We start from the raw sequence: 24849 nt of genomic DNA on the forward strand, positions 1-24849 counted from the left end.
AGCTCAGATTTACCCCAGAGACAAGGCAGCGTAGGCATAGCCTATAGGCCTAGTGGATTTAGCTTGGAAATATTTGTTTCATGTATTCATTCGGGTTTGCAGTGCGGACCAGACAGAGGTCCCCGTACCGAATGGTTCTGTACGAATATGTCTAAAGTAACACCCCTGTTCTGTATTATGTAATGTTTCATGTTTTGTGTGGACCCCAGGAAGGATAGCTGCTGCTTTCACAAGAGCTAATGAGGATCCTAATAAAATACCTAACGCACGCACACACACACACACACACACACACACACACACACACACACACATACAGTGAGGGAAAAAAGTATTTGATCCCTTGCTGATTTTGTACGTTTGCCCACTGACAAATAAATGATCAGTCTATAATTTTAATGGTAGGTTTATTTGAACAGTGAGAGACAGAATATCAACAAAAAAATCCAGAAAAACGCATGTCAAAAATGTTATAAATTGATTAGCATTTTAACGAGGGAAATAAGTATTTGACCCCTCTGCAAAACATTACTTTGTATTTGGTGGCAAAACCCTTGTTGGCAATCACAGAGGTCAGACGTTTCTTGTAGTTGGGCACCAGGTTTGCACACATCTCAGGAGGGATTTTGTCCCACTCCTCTTTGTAGATCTTCTCCAAGTCATTAAGGTTTCGAGGCTGACGTTTGGCAACTCGAACCTTCAGCTCCCTCCATAGATTTTCTATGGGATTAAGGTCTGGAGACTGGCTAGGCCACTCCAGGACCTTTAATGTGCTTCTTCTTGAGCCACTCCTTTGTTGCCTTGGCCGTTTTCTTGGTGACTATGGTCCCAGCTGCCTTGAAATCATTGACAAGATCCTCCCGTGTAGTTCTGGGCTGATTCCTCACCGTTCTCATGATCATTGCAACTCCATGAGGTGAGATCTTGCATGGAGCCCCAGGCCGAGGGAGATTGACAGTTCTTTTGTGTTTCTTCCATTTGCGAATAATCGCACCAACTGTTGTCACCTTCTCACCAAGCTGCTTGGCAATGGTCTTGTAGCCCATTCCAGCCTTGTGTAGGTCTACAATCTTATCCCTGACATCCTTGGAGAGCTCTTTGGTCTTGGCCATGGTGGAGAGTTTGGAATCTGATTGATTGATTGCTTCTGTGGACAGGTGTCTTTTATACAAGTAACAAACTGAGATTAGGAGCACTCCCTTTAAGAGTGTGCTCCTAATCTCAGCTCATTACCTGTATAAAAGACACCTGGGAGCCAGACATCTTTCTGATTGAGTGGGGGTCAAATACTTATTTCCCTCATTAAAATGCAAATCAATTCATACAATTTTTGACATGTGTTTTTCTGGATTTTTTTGTTGTTATTCTGTCTCTCACTGTTCAAATAAACCTACCATTAAAATTATAGACTGATCATGTCTTTGTCAGTTGGCAAACGTACAAAATCAGCAGGGGATCAAATACTTTTTTCCCTCACTGTACACACACACACACACACACACACACACACACACACACACATACACACATACACACACACAACAGTAGGAAACTGCCTGTCCATTAGCTATACTACGTCTAACCATAGCGCCTCTCTCACCCTTTTCTCAGATAAAGGAGTTCTCCATTAGCCGGCTGTATGACTTCAGGCTGACCATAACACCTCTCTCCTCCCTCTCAGATAAAGGAGTTTTCCATTAGCCGGCTGTATGACTTCAGGCTGACCATAACACCTCTCTCCTCCCTCTCAGATAAAGGAGTTTTCCATTAGCCGGCTGTATGACTTCAGGCTGACCATAACACCTCTCTCCTCCCTCTCAGATAAAGGAGTTTTCCATTAGCCGGCTGTATGACTTCAGGCTGACCATAACACCTCTCTCCTCCCTCTCAGATAAAGGAGTTCTCCATTAGCCGGCTGTATGACTTCAGGCTGACCATAACACCTCTCTCCTCCCTCTCAGATAAAGGAGTTCTCCATTAGCCGGCTGTATGACTTCAGGCTGACCTACATGGAGGATGGCTTTGTCCACTGGGGTTACTACCCCGTCTCTAAGGACTCCTCCTCATCCTCAACCCCAGAAACCATCTACAGGGAGGGCAAGGTAACTACACCCTGTGGGGGTGGGGGGTAACTACACCCTGTGGGGGTGGGGGGTAACTACACCCTGTGGGGGTGGGGGGTAACTACACCCTGTGGGGGTGGGGCGATAACTACACCCTGTGGGGGTGGGGGGTAACTACACCCTGTGGGGGTGGGGGGTAACTACACCCTGTGGGGGTGGGGGGGTAACTACACCCTGTGGGGGTGGGGGGTAACTACACCCTGTGGGGGTGGGGCGGGGGTAACTACACCCTGTGGGGGGTAACTACACCCTGTGGGGCGGGGGGTAACTACACCCTGTGGGGGTGGGGGGGGTGGTAACTACACCCTGTGGGGGGGGTAACTACACCCTGTGGGGGGGGTAACTACACCCTGTGGGGGTGGGGGGTAACTACACCCTGTGGGGGGGGGGGGGGTAACTACACCCTGTGGGGGTGGGGGGGTAACTACACCCTGTGGGGGTGGGGGGTAACTACACCCTGTGGGGGTGGGGGAGGTAACTACACCCGGTGGGGGGGGTAACTACACCCTGTGGGGGAGGTAACTACACCCTGTGGGAGGGGGGGGCTGTGTGTGGGCAAGGTAACCCTGGTGCTCACATATAGACCTTGTTGAAAATAACATAATATTGTCAGTGTACACACTGATTGTGTTTGTGTTATGAGTGTGTGTTTGCCTGTGTGTTTGTGTTATGAGTGTGTGTTTGCCTGTGTGTTTGTGTTATGAGTGTGTGTTTGCCTGTGTGTTTGTGCTATGAGTGTGTGTTTGCCTGTGTGTTTGTGCTATGAGTGTGTGTTTGCCTGTGTGTTTGTGCTATGAGTGTGTGTTTGCCTGTGTGTTTGTGTTATGAGTGTGTGTTTGCCTGTGTGTTTGTGCTATGAGTGTGTGTTTGCCTGTGTGTTTGTGCTATGAGTGTGTGTTTGCCTGTGTGTTTGTGTTATGAGTGTGTGTTTGCCTGTGTGTTTGTGTTATGAGTGTGTGTTTGCCTGTGTGTTTGTGCATGTTCGTATCTCTCACTCTCTCTCTCTCCAGGCTCCTCTGGTGTTCCAGAGACCTGTCTCTCCTCCAGCGGTGGGTCTTCTGTGGGTGGAGATGCTGCGTTTTTATTCGCTGGAGTTCAACATGGCGGAATGTGTCATCAGCGTGCGTAGCAGCCTCGTCTTATCACGGGACGCCAAGGACTGGCCCAAGAAACGCATTGCCGTGGAGGGTACGACCTTTGACCTGTACCATCCTCCTCTCAAACCGTCAAACTCCACTACCAAACATGTTTTAGCATTGGTAGCTATTTTTCACGGTCCTTCAACCTGACCCAACTAGCAGCCTAGTGTAGTTACATGCATCATATTCTTCAGGGAGCCCAGATTAAGATCCCCTATCTTTCACTCTTAAGGTGCTGACAGACAGCGCGAGGCGGACGGGGTGGCCCATTTAAATGTTCAATGAAGCCTAGGCGGGTGGCGAAAGTCTGTCCAGGAGGAGTGGTCCGGCGGTGCCCATGGAAGCCGCTCGGCGGAGGCGGAGAGAATAGGGTTCTGCAAGCGGTGCCGTTGTTGTTGACCAATCACAGTAGAACATTTAGTCTGCGTGGTGATACATTAGCACCAGGGTTTCCATTGGCTGGTAAATACCTATTTATTCTTTTTTAAAGCCAATAAATACAATTGTTGCCAAATTGTCCAGAAATCCATAGCAAAATAATTGATGGAAATACCAGTCCATGTGCTCCAACTTCAAGCTGCTGGACATTAGTGTTGGGGGTGTAGGATAATAAATCCTCAAGCTGCTGGACATTAGTGTTGGGTTTGTTTCTATTTTGACTCACACAGAAGACATGAGGTCCTCATAAGGGACTTGGTCGAAGATTGTGTTGATTCTTTCTCCAAAACAGAGTAAAGACGGCCTCCAGATCGCTCCTTCTTGAGGACAAAGTAATGAGGCTGATGTGCATCAAGCCGCTCCATGGAGTAGGACAGTTTTGACTTCCCAAAGCAACGGCTCACTTAAATTAGAAGTAAATGATTGTGTTCGTCAGGCGCAGTTCTGCTCCCGCCCTAGGCGAGATCAACATGTCCCGCCCCCGTGTCATGTATAGAATTACGATTTGGAATGGATTGATAGAGTAGAGTAAAGTCATGTGTATCAGGAGCAGTTGGTGCATTTCAGTTGACCTTATTCCGTAGCACTTGGAGACAGAGTAGGAAACAGAGTTGTTATCAATCACCAGGCAGCCAACTGTCTATAGTAGGAAACAGAGTTGTTATCAATCACTAGGCAGCCAACTGTCTATAGTAGGAAACAGAGATGTTACCAATCACCAGGCAGCCAACTGTCTATAGCAGGAAACAGAGTTGTTATCAATCACCAGGCAGCCAACTGTCTATAGCAGGAAACAGAGTTGTTATCAATCACCAGGCAGCCAACTGTCTATAGTAGGAAACAGAGTTGTTATCAATCACTAGGCAGCCAACTGTCTATAGTAGGAAACAGAGTTGTTATCAATCACTAGGCAGCCAACTGTCTATAGTAGGAAACAGAGTTGTTATCAATCACCAGGCAGCCAACTGCCTATAGTAGGAAACAGAGTTGTTATCAATCACCAGGCAGCCAACTGTCTATAGTAGGAAACAGAGTTGTTATCAATCACTAGACAGCCAACTGTCTATAGTAGGAAACAGTTATCAATCACTAGGCAGCCAACTGTCTATAGTAGGAAACAGAGTTGTTATCAATCACCAGGCAGCCAACTGTCTATAGTAGGAAACAGAGTTGTTATCAATCACCAGGCAGCCAACTGTCTATAGTAGGAAACAGAGTTGTTATCAATCACTAGGCAGCCAACTGTCTATAGTAGGAAACAGAGTTGTTATCAATCACTAGGCAGCCAACTGTCTATAGTAGGAAACAGAGTTGTTATCAATCACTAGGCAGCCAACTGTCTATAGTAGGAAACAGAGATGTTATCAATCACCAGGCAGCCAACTGTCTATAGTAGGAAACAGAGTTGTTATCAATCACCAGGCAGCCAACTGTCTATAGTAGGAAACAGAGTTGTTATCAATCACTAGGCAGCCAACTGTCTATAGTAGGAAACAGAGTTGTTATCAATCACCAGGCAGCCAACTGTCTATAGTAGGAAACAGAGTTGTTATCAATCACTAGGCAGCCAACTGTCTATAGTAGGAAACAGAGTTGTTATCAATCACCAGGCAGCCAACTGTCTATAGTAGGAAACAGAGTTGTTATCAATCACCAGGCAGCCAACTGTCTATAGTAGGAAACAGAGTTGTTATCAATCACCAGGCAGCCAACTGTCTATAGTAGGAAACAGAGTTGTTATCAATCACTAGGCAGCCAACTGTCTATAGTAGGAAACAGAGTTGTTATCAATCACTAGGCAGCCAACTGTCTATAGTAGGAAACAGAGTTGTTATCAATCACCAGGCAGCCAACTGCCTATAGTAGGAAACAGAGTTGTTATCAATCACCAGGCAGCCAACTGTCATCAATCACTAGACAGCCAACTGTCTATAGTAGGAAACAGTTATCAATCACTAGGCAGCCAACTGTCTATAGTAGGAAACAGAGTTGTTATCAATCACCAGGCAGCCAACTGTCTATAGTAGGAAACAGAGTTGTTATCAATCACCAGGCAGCCAACTGTCTATAGTAGGAAACAGAGTTGTTATCAATCACCAGGCAGCCAACTGTCTATAGTAGGAAACAGAGTTGTTATCAATCACCAGGCAGCCAACTGTCTATAGTAGGAAACAGAGTTGTTATCAATCACTAGGCAGCCAACTGTCTATAGTAGGAAACAGAGTTGTTATCAATCACTAGGCAGCCAACTGTCTATAGTAGGAAACAGAGATGTTATCAATCACCAGGCAGCCAACTGTCTATAGTAGGAAACAGAGTTGTTATCAATCACCAGGCAGCCAACTGTCTATAGTAGGAAACAGAGTTGTTATCAATCACTAGGCAGCCAACTGTCTATAGTAGGAAACAGAGTTGTTATCAATCACCAGGCAGCCAACTGTCTATAGTAGGAAACAGAGTTGTTATCAATCACTAGGCAGCCAACTGTCTATAGTAGGAAACAGAGTTGTTATCAATCACTAGGCAGCCAACTGTCTATAGTAGGAAACAGAGTTGTTATCAATCACCAGGCAGCCAACTGCCTATAGTAGGAAACATAGTTGTTATCAATCACCAGGCAGCCAACTGTCTATAGTAGGAAACAGAGTTGTTATCAATCACCAGGCAGCCAACTGTCTATAGTAGGAAACAGAGTTGTTATCAATCACTAGGCAGCCAACTGTCTATAGTAGGAAACAGAGTTGTTATCAATCACTAGGCAGCCAACTGTCTATAGTAGGAAACAGAGTTGTTTTTAATCACTAGGCAGCCAACTGTCTATAGTAGGAAACAGAGTTGTTATCAATCACTAGCTAGCCAACTGTCTATAGTAGGAAACAGAGTTGTTATCAATCACTAGGCAGCCAACTGTCTATAGTAGGAAACAGAGTTGTTATCAATCACTAGGCAGCCAACTGTCTATAGTAGGAAACAGAGTTGTTATCAATCACCAGGCAGCCAACTGTCTATAGTAGGAAACAGAGTTGTTATCAATCACTAGACAGCCAACTGTCTATAGTAGGAAACAGTTATCAATCACTAGGCAGCCAACTGTCTATAGTAGGAAACAGAGTTGTTATCAATCACCAGGCAGCCAACTGTCTATAGTAGGAAACAGAGTTGTTATCAATCACCAGGCAGCCAACTGTCTATAGCAGGAAACAGAGTTGTTATCAATCACCAGGCAGCCAACTGCCTATAGTAGGAAACAGTTATCAATCACTAGGCAGCCAACTGTCTATAGTAGGAAACAGAGTTGTTATCAATCACCAGGCAGCCAACTGTCTATAGTAGGAAACAGAGTTGTTATCAATCACTAGGCAGCCAACTGTCTATAGTAGGAAACAGAGTTGTTATCAATCACCAGGCAGCCAACTGTCTATAGTAGGAAACAGAGTTGTTATCAATCACTAGGCAGCCAACTGTCTATAGCAGGAAACAGAGTTGTTATCAATCACCAGGCAGCCAACTGTCTATAGTAGGAAACAGAGTTGTTATCAATCACCAGGCAGCCAACTGTCTATAGTAGGAAACAGAGTTGTTATCAATCACTAGGCAGCCAACTGTCTATAGTAGGAAACAGAGTTGTTATCAATCACCAGGCAGCCAACTGTCTATAGTAGGAAACAGAGTTGTTATCAATCACCAGGCAGCCAACTGTCTATAGTAGGAAACAGAGTTGTTATCAATCACCAGGCAGCCAACTGTCTATAGTAGGAAACAGAGTTGTTATCTATCACTAGACAGCCAACTGTCTATAGTAGGAAACAGAGTTGTTATCAATCACCAGGCAGCCAACTGTCTATAGTAGGAAACAGAGTTATCAATCACTAGGCAGCCAACTGTCTATAGCAGGAAACAGTTATCAATCACTAGGCAGCCAACTGTCTATAGTAGGAAACAGAGTTGTTATCAATCACTAGGCAGCCAACTGTCTATAGTAGGAAACATAAGCCACATATATCACACATGAGTCACGACCCCACGATAGTTCAAATTACAATAAACATCATCTAGTAGAACTGTAAAAAAGAGTGAAATATAATTTGAGCTTTGGAAACAAGTGCTTTCATAAATGCATGACGCCTCGTTTCACAGGAGCATTGGAAAATAAGCTTTCTCTCAATCAAATCAAACGATATATTTTATTTGTCACATTCGCCGAATACAACAAGTGTAGACTTTACAGTGAAATGCTTACGAGACCTTTCCCAACAATGCAGTTAAAAAGTAAGAAAGTTAACAAATAGATAAGAAGAAAATAGTATCACAACAACAATAACGGGGCTATATACAGTCTATGTACAAGGAGTACTGATAATAATAATATGCCATTTAGCAGACGCTTTTATCCAAAGCGACTTACAGTCAGGCGTGCATACATTTTTGTGTATGGGTGGTCCCGGGGATCGAACCCACTACCTTGGCGTTACAAGCGCCGTGATCTACCAGCTGAGCTGCAGAGGACCAAGTCAGTGTACTGGGGTACAAGGGTACAAGGGAGTTGGGGTGATTGATTGTGGAAATACACTATATATACAAAATATGTGGACACTCTTTCAAATTTGTAGATTCGGCTATTTCAACCTCAACCGTTGCTGACAGGTGTATAAAATCGAGCACGCAGCCATGCAATCTCCATAGACAAACATCGGCAGTAGAATGGCCTTACTGAAGAGCTCAGTGACTTTCAACGTGGCACCGTCATAGGATGCCACCTTTCCAACAAATCAGTTCGTCAAATGTCTGCCCTGCTAGAGCTGCCCCCGGTCAACTGTAAGTGCTGTTATTGTGAAGTGGAAACGTCTAGGAGCAACAATGCCTCAGCCGCGAAGTGGTAGGCCACACAAGCTCACAGAACGGGACCGCCGAGTGCTGAAGTGCAACACAAAACAAAAAGTCTGTCCTCATTTGCAACACTCACTACTGAGTTCCAAGCCATCTCTGGAAGCAACGTCAGCACAATAATAGTTCGCTGGGAGTTTCATGAGGGTTTCCGTGGCCGAGCAGCCGCACACAAGCCTAAGATCACCATGTGCAATGCCCAGCGTCGGCTTGCCGCCATTGGACTCTGGAGCAGTGGAAACGGGTTCTCTGGAGTGATGAGTCACGCTTCACCATCTGGCAGTCTGACAGAAGAATCTGGGTTTAGCGGATGCCAGAACGCTACCTGCCCCAATGCATATAGTGACAACTGTAAAGTTTGGTGGAGGAAGAATAATGGTCTGGGGCTGTTTTTCATGGCTCGGCCCTTTACTTCCAGTGAAGGGAAATCTTTAGTTTTTAATTATTTATAAAAAATATATATTTTACTTTTTCTCCCCAATTTCAATCTTGTCTCATCGCTGCAACTCCCCAACGGGCTCGGCAGGGGAAGGTCGAGTCATGCGTCCTCCGAAACATGACCCGCCAAACTGTGCTTCTTAACACCCGCCCGGAAGCCAGCCGCACCAATGTGATGGAGTGAACACTGTTCACCTGACGGCCGAGGTCAGCCTGCAGGCGCCCGGCCCTCCACAAGGAGTCGCTAGAGCGCGATGAGCCAATTAACCCCCCTTATAGTACTTGAATTTGGCACTCTGAAATTCAAGTCATGGAATACCTTGAAAATCAGACATTTTCTCAAGTTGGTATTTGAAAAGTACTTGAATTAAAATGAGAGGAGAACAGAAAATGATCAAGTATGTTAATATGAAACATTAGAAAAATGTATTGGTTTTGCTAATTCATTTTCCAGGCAGACTACCAAGTTTTATTTTCTGACGTGTTTCGCGCTGTGGTTGCTAGGCGAGCTCACTCATTCCACCCACACTGCCACTCAGCCAGGCAGGTACCGAACTGACTGATAAGGTGGCTCCAAACATCATATCATAGCCAACACGCCGGGCAAATGTAGATTTAAAGCTGCCCGGCAGGATATTGATGTTTCTGAATGGGTTTTGCCAGACCCATCCAGGGATGCAGTGGAGGGTGATGAACGCTGTTCACTCCCCTTTTTTATATTGTTCATTATCGTTTACCCACTTATTACGTTCTAATCGTTGATCAACGCTCAGAAGGCTTCTTGATCTGAGTTCTAATCGTTGATCAACACTCAGAAGGCTTCTTGATCTGAGTTCTAATCGTTGATCAACACTCAGAAGGCTTCTTGATCTGAGTTCTAATCGTTGATCAACACTCAGAAGGTTTCTTGATCTGAGTTCTAATTGTGCTTACCTCTGCGAATGAGTGGAATCATGAATGATTCATGTATGCTCGTTATGTTCGCCTGTCCCCCCCCAGATTTTCCTCATTAGCAGCACTCATTCACCTCTCTGTCCAACAGCAAACACTGCCCACGGCACAGGCCGAGACGTGAAACGAACTACCTAAGCCCAGACCTACAGTGGCAAGTAGCAGAGAGACGCCGCTGACAGTGGGAATCCTTTTAACATCCCTCGACTCCTGCTGTGTCAACAGACATCCCCCAATCAAAAACCCTGACTCTCAGAGAATGAGTTTACAACTGGTAAATAGTTGCTGATCTTTCAGTCAGGTGTCCAGCTAGCTAGCTCAAGGGCTCTGGCTATTAGCCAGGTAGCTAGCTAGCTCAAGGGCTCTGGCTATTAGCCAGGTGGCTAGCTAGCTAAAGGGCTCTGGCTATTAGCCAGGTAGCTAGCTAAAGGGCTATGGCTATTAGCCAGGTGGCTAGCTAGCTAAAGGGCTCTGGCTATTAGCCAGGTAGCTAGCTATAACTAGCTGGCTAGAAGGATGAAGTTAGAATGGCGCCTGACCTCAGCAGGAGTAGTTGACTGAAATCAAGCTAGCTATAATCAAATGATGGGCTACTATAAGTTCTCGTAACAAAATACCTTTTCTTTACAGAGAGTAGTGAGACATACAGTGGTGAGTCAGGCTGCAATGGAGGAGGCAAAGGAGATACACAGAGAGAGGAAGCATTGAAGCAAGCAGGGAGAAAGGTTAGTAGTACAGTGGTTCCCAAACCTGGGGTCCGGGACCCATTTAGGGTCCCCTAAAGTTGAAATAGGTTCCCCTGAGAGAGTCTTTAATCTTATCAAACACATGAATAACTTGTTTCTTCAAATGGGTATAGAACACAGCATTTTAGAGTAAACTAAGGACCTTTTAGACTTTCATGTCATTATGTTTTGGGACCAAAAATATAAAAACAATTTACTATTTACATTTACTGTATTTACAGAATACAGCATTTTAGAGTAAACTAAGGTCCGTTAACACCGTTAGAATGCACTTTCGTGTCATGAGACAGCCTGTGGGACATTTTGTGAAATATAAAGACAATTTTAAATATAAAGACAATTTAATATTATCATGTACACTGAACAAAAATGTAAACGCAACATGCAACGATTTTAAAGATTTTACTGAATTGCAGTTCATGTAAGGAAATCAGTCAACATCATCTGTACTGATTTACCACTGATGTACACTATATACAGTGAGGGGAAAAAGTATTTGATCCCCTGCTGATTTTGTACGTTTGCCCACTGACAAAGACATGATCAGTCTATAATTTTAATGGTAGGTTTATTTGAACAGTGAGAGACAGAATAACAACAAAAAAATCCAGAAAAACGCATTTAAAAAATGTTATAAATGGATTTGCGTTTTAATGAGGGAAATAAGTATTTGACCCCTCTGCAAAACATGACTTAGTACTTGTTGGCAAAACCCTTGTTGGCAATCACAGAGGTCAGACGTTTCTTGTAGTTGGCCACCAGGTTTGCACACATCTCAGGAGGGATTTTGTCCCACTCCTCTTGGCAGATCTTCTCCAAGTCATTAAGGTTTCGAGCCTGACGTTTGGCAACTCAAACCTTCAGCTCCCTCCACAGATTTTCTATGGGATTAAGGTCTGGAGACTGGCTAGGCCACTCCAGGACCTTAATGTGCTTCTTCTTGAGCCACTCCTTTGTTGCCTTGGCCATGTGTTTTGGGTCATTGTCATGCTGGAATACCCATATACGACCCATTTTCAATGCCCTGGCTGAGGGAAGGAGGTTCTCACCCAAGATTTGACGGTACATCGCCCCGTCCATCGTCCCTTTGATGCGGTGAAGTTGTCCTGTCCCCTTAGCAGAAAAACACCCCCAAAGCATAATGTTTCCACCTCCATGTTTGACGGTGGGGATGGTGTTCTTGGGGTCATAGGCAGCATTCCTCCTCCTCCAAACACGGCGAGTTGAGTTGATGCCAAAGAGCTCGATTTTGGTCTCATCTGACCACAACACTTTCACCCTGTTCTCCTCTGAATCATTCAGATGTTCATTGGCAAACTTCAGACGGCCCTGTATATGTGCTTTCTTGAGCAGGGGGACCTTGCGGGCGCTGCAGGATTTCAGTCCTTCACGGCGTAATGTGTTACCAATTGTTTTCTTGGTGACTATGGTCCCAGCTGCCTTGAGATCACTGACAAGATCCTTCCATGTAGTTCTGGGCTGATTCCTCACTGTTGCAACTCCACGAGGTGAGATCTTGCATGGAGCCCCAGGCCGAGGGAGATTGACAGTTCTTTTGTGTTTCTTCCATTTGCGAATAATCGCACCAACTGTTGTCACCTTCTCACCAAGCTGCTTGGCGATGGTCTTGTAGCCCATTCCAGCCTTGTGTAGGTCTACAATCTTGTCCCTGACATCCTTGGAGAGCTCTTTGGTCTTGGCCATGGTGGAGAGTTTGGAATCTGATTGATTGATTGCTTCTGTGGACAGGTGTCTTTTATACAGGTAACAAACTGAGATTAGGAGCACTCTCTTTAAGAGTGTGCTCCTAATCTCAGCTCGTTACCTGCATAAAAGACACCTGGGAGCCAGAAATCTTTCTGATTGAGAGGGGGTCAAATACTTATTTCCCTCATTTAAAATGCAAATCAATTTATAACACAATTTATGCGTTTTTCTGGATTTTTTTGTTGTTAAAACAGCAGGGGATGAAATACTTTTTTCCCTCACTGTATACAAAAGTATGTGGATACCCCTTCAAATTAGTGGATTCAGCTATTTCAGCCACACCTGTTGCTAACAGGTGGATGAAATCGAGCACACAGCCATGCAATCTCCATAGACAAATGCTGGCAGTAGAATGGCCCGTACTGAAGTGCTCAGTGACTTTAAACGTTGCACCGTCATAGGATGCCACCTTTCCAACAAGTCAGTTCATCAAATTTCTGACCCGGTCAACTGTAAGTTTTGTTATTGTGAAGTGGAAACATCTAGGAGCAACAACGGCTCAGCCGTGAAGTGGTAGGCCACACAAGCTCACAGAACGGGACCGCCGAGTACTGTATCGCGTAAAAATGGTCTATCCTTGGTTGCAACACTCACTACCAAGTTCCAAGCTGCCTCTGGAAGCAACGTCAGCACAATAACTGTTCGTCTGGTGCTTCATGAAATGGGTTTCCATGGCCGAGCAGCCGCACACAAGCCTAAGATCACCGTGCGCAATGCCAAGCGTCGGCTGGAGTTGTGTAAAGCTCGCCGCCATTGGACTCTGGAGTAATGAATCAAGCTTCAGAAAAAGGGGAGACCAACTCCATATTAATGCCCATGGTTTTGGAATGAGATGTTGGGCGTGCAGTTGTCCACATACTTTTGGTCATGTAGTGTGTGTAGTAAATAAATAGTGTTACTGAGTAGAACTTGTCAGGTAATGATGAATAGTAAGTTAATCGGGGGGGGGTTTTCATGCGGATGTGGCGATATACTGTCATCTGGTAACTACTAGAACAAATTGATGGTCCTTGAAAATAAATATTAGTCCTTGAAAATGTCCTGGAAAGTCCTTGAATCCGACTTACCACTGTCGGTACTAACCCTGGGTGCTGAATCACAGCGGGAGTGGGGCGGGCCGGCCCGGTCATGGCTAGAAGGGATCCAGCTTTTGTCAAATTAACGTTAACGTTTAGCATTTTAGCTAACCCTAACCCTTTTCCTAATCTTAACCTAATTCTCCTAACCTGCTACATTAATTCTCATGGCCTGCTACGAAAAGTCAAATATGACGTTAATTTGACAAAAGCTGGATCTCGGCCCTTGTGTTCCTAGAAAGACATGTTCTTTATTAGGCCTAATTAAAATGTTCATGCCTAGGCTAAATTAAATTAGAGAGGCATAGATTGCATTTGAAAAGAGCTGTGTATTATTTATTAATTAAAATGTTCATACAAGTAGCCTATAGGACAGGTCATTCGCAAATTGTATTATACAAATATTGTATTTTGAAGTAGTTTTATTACTGTGTAGGCGACTTGTTCTTCTAGGCTAAATTATTTTGTCTGTTTTTATAAATGATATTAATTTATGATTTATAGCAGGGGTGAAGATGCAATGGCCAATGTTTTGCTTTTCAATAAAACGCTAATTTATATTCTGTTTAAATGAATTACTATAATCTAAATGTGATTTTTGAGCACCGTGGTTGGACCCCTAATGTGTCCAACCACGGTGCAAGTCGGTGTACACCAGTGGTGTACTCTCTTTGACTCGATGGACCAGTGGTGTACTCTCTTTGACTCGATGGACCAGTGGTGTACTCGCTTTGACTAGATGGACCAGTGGTGTACTCTCTTTGACTAGATGGACCAGTGGTGTACTCTCTTTGACTAGAGGGACCAGTGGTGTACTCTCTTTGACTAGAGGGACCAGTGGTGTACTCTCTTTGACTAGAGGGACCAGTGGTGTACTCTCTTTGACTAGAGGGACCAGTGGTGTACTCTCTTTGACTAGAGGGACCAGTGGTGTACTCTCTTTGACTCGATGGACCAGTGGTGTACTCGACAGGGAACTTGTGATATTCCGCTGGCTGTCTGAAAAGCGCTTTAATGTTAAACCTGTGACAGCGGTTGCCAGTTAGACTTTGTAAAGAGAAACACTGTTGTTTAGCACTGCAAATCATGATACACAAGTTATGATTTTGAGATGAGATTTAATTGTGTGTTTTAGATCCGTTTGCGGTGAAGAGGAACGTGGCTCGTACATTGAACAGCCAACAGATGTACGAGTACATCCTCCACTGCCTCAAATCTACCTACAAGTACTTCGCCCTGCCCCTCAGCCTCCCCTCAGCCAACCACAAGATGGCAGGGACGCGAGGAGCCAATCACAAGCCAGGGCCCGGTCAGAAGGCTCTGAGTGACGTGAGCCGTGTCCAATCAGGGTTGAGCAGTCTCAGCCTGGAGTCTCAGGCAGCCAATGGGCAGAAAGGAGAGGCAGGCTTTCAGCAGGACTCTGACTGTATGGTGGAGGAGGAAGAGGAGGGGAGCCCTTCAGACTCTGATGAGGAAGGAGAGAAAGAAGAGAACAGCCTGTCTGAGGAGGAAGAGGAGGATGAAGAGCTAGATGAGGAAGTGTATCCCAGACATCACCTAGACAGTGTGAACACGGAGGACGAAGAGCTGTTCCCATTGGACGAGGTCTCGGAGGAGCTTCTCTCAGACGAGGGGCCAGACCTAGACACTCCCAGTTCATTGGATGAGGAGGAGGAGGAGGTGGTAGCCCCGCCCAAACAGGAAGTGCTTGACAACAAGACAGAGGGGGCCAGTGATCTCTGCTATGCCTTCACCAGACAGGCCTTCACCCGTGGAAAGGTAGTTATGAGCGAGCATGTGATCAAAACTCAACCAAACGAGGTATAAAACCAATGAAATATGCAGGACACAGCAAAATGCTTGAAGTAGTTGGACGTAGATGGTGTGTACTCCAGGTACCGTATGTATCAAGTGTCTCAGAGTTGGAGGGCTGATTTTTAGGATCAGTTTGACCTTTTTAGATCACAGTATTACATCAGAGAGGAAGAGATGAAGCGAGAGGGATACCTGGTGTTCTTCAGCAGGTGGCTTTTTTTATTTACCAAGCGAGGAGTTTTTGTATGGAGGTCAATGAGAGAGTGTCGATTGGGTCAACAAAAAATGTAATGGCTTATTTGCTACGTGTGGCTAATTTGATGGAATATACGTTTTGTAATGATTAGGTTGTTACTAATATACTGATATATAAGTAGGACATGCGACATCCCGGCAACTTGGAGAAAAAACACTTTATATCAGAGTTGTGCCTGTTCGTCACTAGGTACCACAGCCACTTATTTCTACAATTTCTCTCCTTAATGTTATTTTAAACCTAACCTTAACCACACTGCTAACCTTAAATTAAGACCAAAAGGCTAATTTTTGTTTTAATGAATTTTTACGATATAGAGAATTTGTGGCTGTGGTAACTACTGGAAACCATTGTGCCTAGTTCACGCGCTTATCTACTCTCTCATTGGCTAGAATGGACCCACCTGATCTTGCCTCCTCCCGACTGCCTTCCATTTTTGAAGAATTGTATTTTCATTGTTAGTGGTCACTAGAGAATCAGGTCAATATAATGGATAACCTGTGATGACATTGATGGACGGAGGGGACCAGATCCTAGGTCAGTACTCCGACTCTGAGACTGTTGACACATTCCTCCCCTGTAGTCAGTAGTAGAACAACAGAAGATCTGCACTAAGAATTAAAGTGGGAAAAATTGTTTTATTCCTGGTCATTCCACCCTGAAACTGCTGTGCTTCAATCACACTATTTTTTGGGATTGAAACTTGTTTGCATCCAGTCTCTAACCCTGTGTGTGGTTCAGTCCCACACAGTGGTGTGCGGTGTGTGTAAGCGTGACGGCCATCTAAAGAAGGACTGCCCTGAGGACTTCCAGAAGGTTCAGCTAGCCCCTCTCCCTCCCATGACGCCCGCCTTCCTCAAAACACTCAACACCGTCTGCCAACAGTGCTACCGTAAGTCACTGTGCGTGCGTGTTTTCCGTGTGTGTCCATGTGTCTGTGTTCATGTGTCTGTGACCAGCTCTTCAAAGGATTTGTTCTGACTCATTGTATGTACCATTCCAGTTATTATCATTTAATTAAATGTCGTCTAATTTCTGAACGTCCCAGGAGACTTTGCTCCAGATGAGGTGGAGGTGGGGGTGAGAGAACACATCCTACTGGACCTGGAGAGCTTCGTCAAACGACAGTTCACTGGTGAGACGCCATGACACACCTGATACTCTGGGAAATAATGTTCACCTCTAAAAGTCGTCTAACGGAAGGGTTTGTCCAGAGAAGAATTGAAGACATGTCCACTCTGTGGTAGCTGATGGTTAGATGATTTGTTTTATAGCTGTTTGTCTTCTTTTTTGTGATTGACAGGTTCCAGACTTGGACTGATTGTTGTTTGATTGATTGATTGACAGGTTCCAGACTTGGACAGATTGTTGTTTGATTGATTGATTAACAGGTTCCAGACTTGGACAGATTGTTGTTTGATTGATTGATTAACAGGTTCCAGACTTGGACAGATTGTTGTTTGATTGATTGATTGACAGGTTCCAGACTTGGACTGATTGTTGTTTGATTGATTGACAGGTGCCAGACTGAGGCTGTTTGGTTCGTCTAAGAACGGCTTTGGCTTCAAGCAGAGTGACCTGGACATTTGTATGGTGCTGGACGGACAGGAGACCGCTGAAGTAATGATCTATCTATCTATTGTATCTCCTCTGTATCTCTCTCTACTCTCTCTACTCTCTCTCTACTCTCTCTCTCTACTCTCTACTCTACTCTCTCTCTCCTCTCTACTCTCTCTCTGCCTCTCTCTCTACTCTCTCAATTCAATTTCAATTTAAGGGCTTTATTGGCATGGGAAACATATGTTAACATTGCCAAAGCATGTGAAGTAGATAGTAAACAAAAGTGAAATAAACAATAAATATTAACAGTAAACATTACACTCAGAAGTTTCAAAAGAATAAAGACATTTCAAATGTCATATTATGTATATATACAGTGTTGTAACAATGTGTATAATAGTTAAAGTACAAAAGGGAAAATAAATTAACATAAATATGGGTTGTATTTACAATGGTGTCGCTCTCTCTACTCTCTACTCTACTCTCTCTCTCTACTCTCTCTCTACTCTCTACTCTACTCTCTCTCTCTACTCTCTACTCTCTACTCTACTCTCTCTCTACTCTCTCTCTACTCTCTACTCTACTCTCTCTCTCTACTCTCTCTACTCTCTACTCTCTACTCTACTCTCTCTCTACTCTCTCTACTCTCTCTCTACTCTCTCTCTCTACTCTCTCTCTCTCTACTCTCTCTCTCCTCTCTACTCTCTACTCTCTCTCTCTCTACTCTCTCTCTACTATCTCTCTCTACTCTCTACTCTCTACTCTACTCTCTCTCTACTCTCTCTCTACTCTCTACTCTCTCTCTACTCTCTCTCCCTCTACTCTCTACTCTACTCTCTCTCTACTCTCTCTACTCTCTCTCTACTCTCTCTCTCTACTCTCTCTCTCTCTACTCTCTCTCTCCTCTCTACTCTCTACTCTCTCTCTCTCTACTCTCTCTCTACTATCTCTCTACTCTCTACTCTCTCTCTCTACTCTCTCTCTCTACTCTCTACTCTCTCTCTCTCTACTCTACTCTCTCTCTCTCTCTACTCTCTCTCTCTCTCGCCGAGTGTCTGCAGGTTTTTGTTTTTTTAGTTCCTTACTAATTAGTGACCTTAATTTATCAATGAAGTCCAAGGGTGGAGTGAAAACCCGCACACACTGGGCCCTCCGTGGAATGAGTTTGACACATGCTATAAACAAACCTCTTCTGAAACCCTGTTTTGAACAAAATCCTTTCTTGTCTCCTGCAGGGTCTGGACTGTATCAGCATCATAGAGTCTCTGGCCAGACTGCTGAGGAAACACCCAGGTCAGTGTCTAGACACTACCCTATAATAATGTAGAATGTGGATCAGTGTCTAGACACTACCCTATAATAATGTAGAATATGGATCAGTGTCTAGACACTACCCTATAATAATGTAGAATGTGGATCAGTGTCTAGACACTACCCTATAATAATGTAGAATATGGATCAGTGTCTAGACACTACCCTATAATAATGTAGAACGTGGATCAGTGTCTAGACTCTACCCTATAATAATGTAGAATGTGGATCAGTGTCTAGACTCTACCCTATAATAATGTAGAATGTGGATCAGTGTCTAGACACTACCCTATAATAATGTAGAATGTGGATCAGTGTCTAGACACTACCCTATAATAATGTAGAATGTGGATTCTCCATATAGTGCCCTTATACTGCTGTACTGTGCACCAGGTCTGTATATGTCAACCAGTCAGTACTGTCTGTTAACAAGTGTCTGTAAGCTGGCTAGACATTCACCAGGAGTCAGTAGCTGGCTAGACATTCACCAGGAGTCAGTAGCTGGCTAGACATTCACCAGGAGTCAGTAGCTGGCTAGACATTCACCAGGAGTCAGTAGCTGGCTAGACATTCACCAGGAGTCAGTAGCTGGCTAGACATTCACCAGGAGTCAGTAGCTGGCTAGACATTCACCAGGAGTCAGTAGCTGGCTAGACATTCACCAGGAGTCAGTAGCTGGCTAGACATTCACCAGGAGTCAGTAGCTGGCTAGACATTCACCAGGAGTCAGTAGCTGGGAGGCTGTATCTCAAATGTCCCTGTGGCCCCAGGTCTGAGCAACATCCTCCCCATCACCACGGCTAAGGTCCCCATCGTCAAGTTCTACCACGTTAGGACAGGCCTGGAGGGAGACATCAGTCTCTACAACACGCTGGTGAGAGGAACACACACGCCGTGGGTCATGTGGGAGCAGGAAGCAGTGACAGAACCTTGATCAGTGTATTCGTTCCAACTCTTTGTTTTCTGTCTTGGCTGTCAGGCCTTGCACAACACGCGTCTGTTGGCCTCGTACGCTGCCATCGACCCCCGAGTCAAGATGCTGTGCTATGTCATGAAGGTGTTCGCCAAGGTATGTCCCACTAGTCTACAGATGAGATGAGATGGTCACACGACCCACTGAAATCTTTTGATGGTGATACACTTCGTATGAGTGTAACCTGATCAACAGCTGATGATGGCATATGTGTATGTATTCTCCCCAATATTGAATATCTCTGTCTGTCCCCTGGTCTAGGTAAAGGGGTGTATTTTAATATCTCTGTCTGTCCCCTGGTCTAGGTAAAGGGGTGTATTTTAATATCTCTGTCTGTCCCCTGGTCTAGGTAAAGGGTGTTTATATTTTTGTCCCTGGTCTAGGTAAAGGGGTGTATTTTAATATCTCTGTCTGTCCCCTGGTCTAGTTAAAGGGGTGTATTTTAATATCTCTGTCTGTCCCCTGGTCTAGGTAAAGGGGTGTATTTTAATATCTCTGTCTGTCCCCTGGTCTAGTTAAAGGGGTGTATTTTAATATCTCTGTCTGTCCCCTGGTCTAGTTGTGTGATATAGGTGATGCGTCTCGAGGCAGTCTGTCGTCCTACGGCTTCACCCTGATGGTGCTATTCTACCTACAACAGAGGAACCCACCTGTTATACCTGTACTGCAGGAGGTAACTCAATTAACCCACCTGTTATACCTGTACTGCAGGAGGTAACTCAATTAACCCACCTGTTATACCTGTACTGCAGGAGGTAACTCAATTAACCCACCTGTTATACCTGTACTGCAGGAGGTAACTCAAATTAACCCACCTGTTATACCTGTACTGCAGGAGGTAACTCAATTAACCCACCTGTTATACCTGTACTGCAGGATGTAACTCAAATTAACTCACCTGTTATACCTGTACTGCAGGAGGTAACTCAAATTAACTCACCTGTTATACCTGTACTGCAGGAGGTAACTCAAATTAACCCACCTGTTATACCTGTACTGCAGGAGGTAACTCAAATTAACCCACCTGTTATACCTGTACTGCAGGAGGTAACTCAATTAACCCACCTGTTATACCTGTACTGCAGGGGGTAACTCAATTAACCTACCTGTTATACCTGTACTGCAGGAGGTAACTCAAATTAACCCACCTGTTATACCTGTACTGCAGGAGGTAACTCAATTAACCCACCTGTTATACCTGTACTGCAGGGGGTAACTCAATTAACCTACCTGTTATACCTGTACTGCAGGGGGTAACTCAAATTAACCCACCTGTTATACCTGTACTGCAGGAGGTAACTCAATTAACCCACCTGTTATACATGTACTGCAGGAGGTAACTCAATTAACCCACCTGTTATACCTGTACTGCAGGAGGTAACTCAATTAACTCACCTGTTATACCTGTACTGCAGGAGGTAACTCAATTAACCCACCTGTTATACCTGTACTGCAGGAGGTAACTCAAATTAAATACGTCTGACTTTGGACCAATCAGTACAGTTCTGAGCAGTCTTGGCCGTGAGTCGGATGATATTCTGGGAGGTGTGCTGGCTGAATCTGGATTCCTCATTGCTAAGACCCGCAATGTATTTGTGTATTATGGTAGACGTATTGATTTGTGGTGTGTGTGTGTGTCGATAGATTTATGACGGGGAGGAGAAGCCTGAGGTTTTGGTAGATGGATGGAATGTCTACTTCTACAATGATCTGGATAACCTGGTGAGTCTCTCTATCAGAACATCAGCTGTGGTGTGTGTCTCTATCAGAACATCAGCTGTGGTGTGAGTCTCTATCAGAACATCAGCTGTGGTGTGAGTCTCTATCAGAACATCAGCTGTGGTGTGAGTCTCTCTATCAGAACATCAGCTGTGGTGTGAGTCTCTATCAGAACATCAGCTGTGGTGTGAGTCTCTATCAGAACATCAGCTGTGGTGTGAGTCTCTCTATCAGAACATCAGCTGTGGTGTGAGTCTCTATCAGAACATCAGCTGTGGTGAGTGTCTCTATCAGAACATCAGCTGTGGTGTGAGTCTCTATCAGAACATCAGCTGTGGTGTGAGTCTCTATCAGAACATCAGCTGTGGTGTGAGTGTCTATCAGAACATCAGCTGTGGTGTGAGTGTCTATCAGAACATCAGCTGTGGTGTGAGTCTCTCTATCAGAACATCAGCTGTGGTGTGAGTGTCTCTATCAGAACATCAGCTGTGGTGTGAGTCTCTCTATCAGAACATAAGCTGTGGTGTGAGTCTCTATCAGAACATCAGCTGTGGTGTGAGTCTCTCTATCAGAACATCAGCTGTGGTGTGAGTCTCTCTATCAGAACATCAGCTGTGGTGTGAGTGTCTCTATCAGAACATCAGCTGTGGTGTGAGTGTCTCTATCAGAACATAAGCTGTGGTGTGAGTCTCTATCAGAACATCAGCTGTGGTGTGAGTCTCTCTATCAGAACATCAGCTGTGGTGTGAGTCTCTCTATCAGAACATCAGCTGTGGTGTGAGTCTCTCTATCAGAACATCAGCTGTGGTGTGAGTCTCTCTATCAGAACATCAGCTGTGGTGTGAGTCTCTATCAGAACATCAGCTGTGGTGTGAGTCTCTCTATCAGAACATCAGCTGTGGTGTGAGTCTCTCTATCAGAACATCAGCTGTGGTGTGAGTCTCTATCAGAACATCAGCTGTGGTGTGAGTCTCTATCAGAACATCAGCTGTGGTGTGAGTGTCTATCAGAACATCAGCTGTGGTGTGAGTCTCTCTATCAGAACATCAGCTGTGGTGTGAGTTTCTCTATCAGAACATCAGCTGTGGTGTGAGTCTCTCTATCAGAACATCAGCTGTGGTGTGAGTCTCTATCAGAACATCAGCTGTGGTGTGAGTCTCTATCAGAACATCAGCTGTGGTGTGTGTGTGTGTGTGTGTGTGTCTCTCTAGCCTGAGCGGTGGTCCCAGAAGAACCTAGAGTGTGTAGGATCTCTGTGGCTGGGCCTGCTGCAGTTCTACACTGAGACCTTTGACTTCAGAGAACACGTCATCTGCATCAGACAGAGAGCAGCTCTTACCACCTTCAACAAGCAGTGGACCTCCAAGTACATCGTCATCGAGGGTTAGTGCTAGACCTGATTTATTCCTTGTAACTCCTAGCAAAAGGCCATAACAGTGTCTCCATCTCTTCATCAAACCCTGTTCTGGACAGTTCTCTTGACTTCATTTGAAGTGATTCCTGCCTTCATTTCTTCTCGAGGGTCGGTAAACGTGGAGGGGATTGAGGGGAACTATGGGTCGAGGGTCAGTAAACGTGGAGGGGGTTGAGGAGAGCTATGGGTCGAGGGTCAGTAAACGTGGAGGGGGTTGAGGGGAGCTATGGGTCGAGGGTCGGTAAACGGAGGGGGTTGAGGGGCACTATGGGTCGAGGGTCGGTAAACGTGGAGGGGGATGAGTGGAGCGATGGGTCGAGGGTCGGTGAACGTGGAGGGGGTTGAGGGGGGCTATGGGTCGAGGGTCGGTAAACGTGGAGGGGGTTGAGGGGAGCTATGGGTCGAGGGGTCGGTAAACGTGGAGGGGGTTGGGGGGAGCTATGGGTCGAGGGTCGGTAAACGTGGAGGGGTTGAGGGGAGCTATGGGTCGGGGGTCGGTGAGCGTTGAGGGGAGCTATGGGTCGAGGGTCGGTGAAACGTGGAGGGGGTTGAGGGGAGCTATGGGTCGAGTGTCGGTAAACGTGGAGGGGGTTGAGGGGAGCTATGGGTCAAGGGTCGGTAAACGTGGAGGAGGTTGAGGGGAACTATGGGTCGAGGGTCGGTAAACGTTGAGAGGAACTATGGGTCGAGGGTCGGTAAACGTGGAGGGGGTTGAGCGGAGCTATGGGTCGAGGGTCGGTAAACGTGGAGGGTGTTGAGGGGGTTGAGGGGAGCTATGGGTCGAGGGTCGATAAACATGGAGGGGGTTGAGGGGAGCTATGGGTCGAGGGTCGGTAAACGTGGAGGAGGTTGAGGGGAACTATGGATCGAGGGTCGGTAAACGTTGAGGGGAACTATGGGTCAAGGGTCGGTAAACGTGGATGGGGTTGAGGGGAACTATGGGTCGAGGGTCGGTAAACGTGGAGAGCTATGGGTCGAGGGTCGGTAAACGTGGAGGGGGTTGAAGAGAGCTATGGGTCGAGGGTCGGTAAACGTGGAGGGGGTTGAGGGGGACTATGGGTTGAGGGTCGGTAAACGTGGAGGGGGTTGAGGGGAACTATGGGTCGAGGGTCAGTAAACGTGGAGGGGGGTTGTGGGGAACTATGGGTCGAGGGTCGGTAAACGTGGAGGGGGTTGAGGGGAGCTATGGGTTGGTAAACGTGGAGGGGGTTGAGGGGAGCTATGGGTCGAGGGTCAGTAAACGTGGAGGGGGTTGTGGGGAACTATGGGTCGAGGGTCGGTAAACGTGGAGGGGGTTGTGGGGAACTATGGGTCGAGGGTCGGTAAACGTGGAGGGGGTTGTGGGGAACTATGGGTCGAGGGTCGGTAAACGTGGAGGGGGTTGAGGGGGACTATGGGTTGAGGGTCGGTAAACGTGGAGGGGGTTGAGGGGAACTATGGGTCGAGGGTCAGTAAACGTGGAGGGGGTTGAGGGGAGCTATGGGTCGAGGGTCGGTAAACGTGGAGGGGGTTGAGGGGAGCTATGGGTCGGTAAACGTGGAGGGGGTTGAGGGGAGCTATGGGTCGGTAAACGTGGAGGGGTTGAGGGGAGCTATGGGTCGAGGGTCAGTAAACGTGGAGGGGTTGTGGGGAACTATGGGTCGAGGGTCAGTAAACGTGGAGGGGGTTGTGGGGAACTATGGGTCGAGGGTCGGAAAACATGGAGGGGGTTGTGGGGAGCTATGGGACGAGGGTCGGTAAACGTGGAGGGGTTGAGGGGAGCTATGGGTCGAGGGTCGGTAAACGTGGAGGGGGTTGAGGGGAGCTATGGGTCGAGGGTCTGTAAACGTGGAGGGGGTTGTGGGGAACTATGGGTCGAGGGTCGGAAAACATGGAGGGAGTTGTGGGGAACTATGGGTCGAGGGTCGGTAAACGTGGAGGGGGTTGAGGGGAGCTATGGGTCGAGGGTCGGTAAATGTGGAGGGGGTTGAGGGGAGCTATGGGTCGAGGGTCTGTAAACGTGGAGGGGGTTGAGGGGAGCTATGGGTCGAGGGTCGGTGAACGTGGAGGGGGTTGTGGGGAACTATGGGTCGAGGGTCAGTAAACGTGGAGGGGGTTGTGGGGAACTATGGGTCGAGGGTCGGAAAACATGGAGGGGGTTGTGGGGAACTATGGGTCGAGGGTCGGTAAACGTGGAGGGGGTTGAGGGGAGCTATGGGTCGAGGGTCGGTAAACGTGGAGGGGGTTGAGGGGAGCTATG

At 46.1% G+C, this 24849-nt stretch overlaps 1 protein-coding gene across 4 annotated transcripts in view; it reads left to right on the plus strand.

Moving 5' to 3' along the window:
• The window catches only part of LOC121530747 (terminal uridylyltransferase 4), a 65140-nt gene that overhangs the window by 24754 nt on the left and 15537 nt on the right, over positions 1 to 24849 (plus strand). For all 4 annotated transcript variants that reach the window (XM_045212258.1, XM_045212257.1, XM_045212255.1 and 1 more), the window contains exons 12-23: positions 1962 to 2102; positions 3134 to 3311; positions 14698 to 15341; positions 16375 to 16525; positions 16682 to 16768; positions 17153 to 17253; positions 18429 to 18486; positions 19275 to 19378; positions 19484 to 19573; positions 20037 to 20150; positions 21122 to 21199; positions 22408 to 22579. In XM_045212258.1, coding sequence (XP_045068193.1) covers positions 1962 to 2102; positions 3134 to 3311; positions 14698 to 15341; positions 16375 to 16525; positions 16682 to 16768; positions 17153 to 17253; positions 18429 to 18486; positions 19275 to 19378; positions 19484 to 19573; positions 20037 to 20150; positions 21122 to 21199; positions 22408 to 22579 — 1918 coding nt within the window. The remainder of the gene's footprint in view (positions 1 to 1961; positions 2103 to 3133; positions 3312 to 14697; positions 15342 to 16374; positions 16526 to 16681; positions 16769 to 17152; positions 17254 to 18428; positions 18487 to 19274; positions 19379 to 19483; positions 19574 to 20036; positions 20151 to 21121; positions 21200 to 22407; positions 22580 to 24849) is intronic.

Source organism: Coregonus clupeaformis, unplaced genomic scaffold (genome assembly GCF_020615455.1).
Source record: "Coregonus clupeaformis isolate EN_2021a unplaced genomic scaffold, ASM2061545v1 scaf0002, whole genome shotgun sequence".
In the NCBI taxonomy this organism is placed as follows: Eukaryota; Metazoa; Chordata; class Actinopteri; order Salmoniformes; family Salmonidae; genus Coregonus; species Coregonus clupeaformis.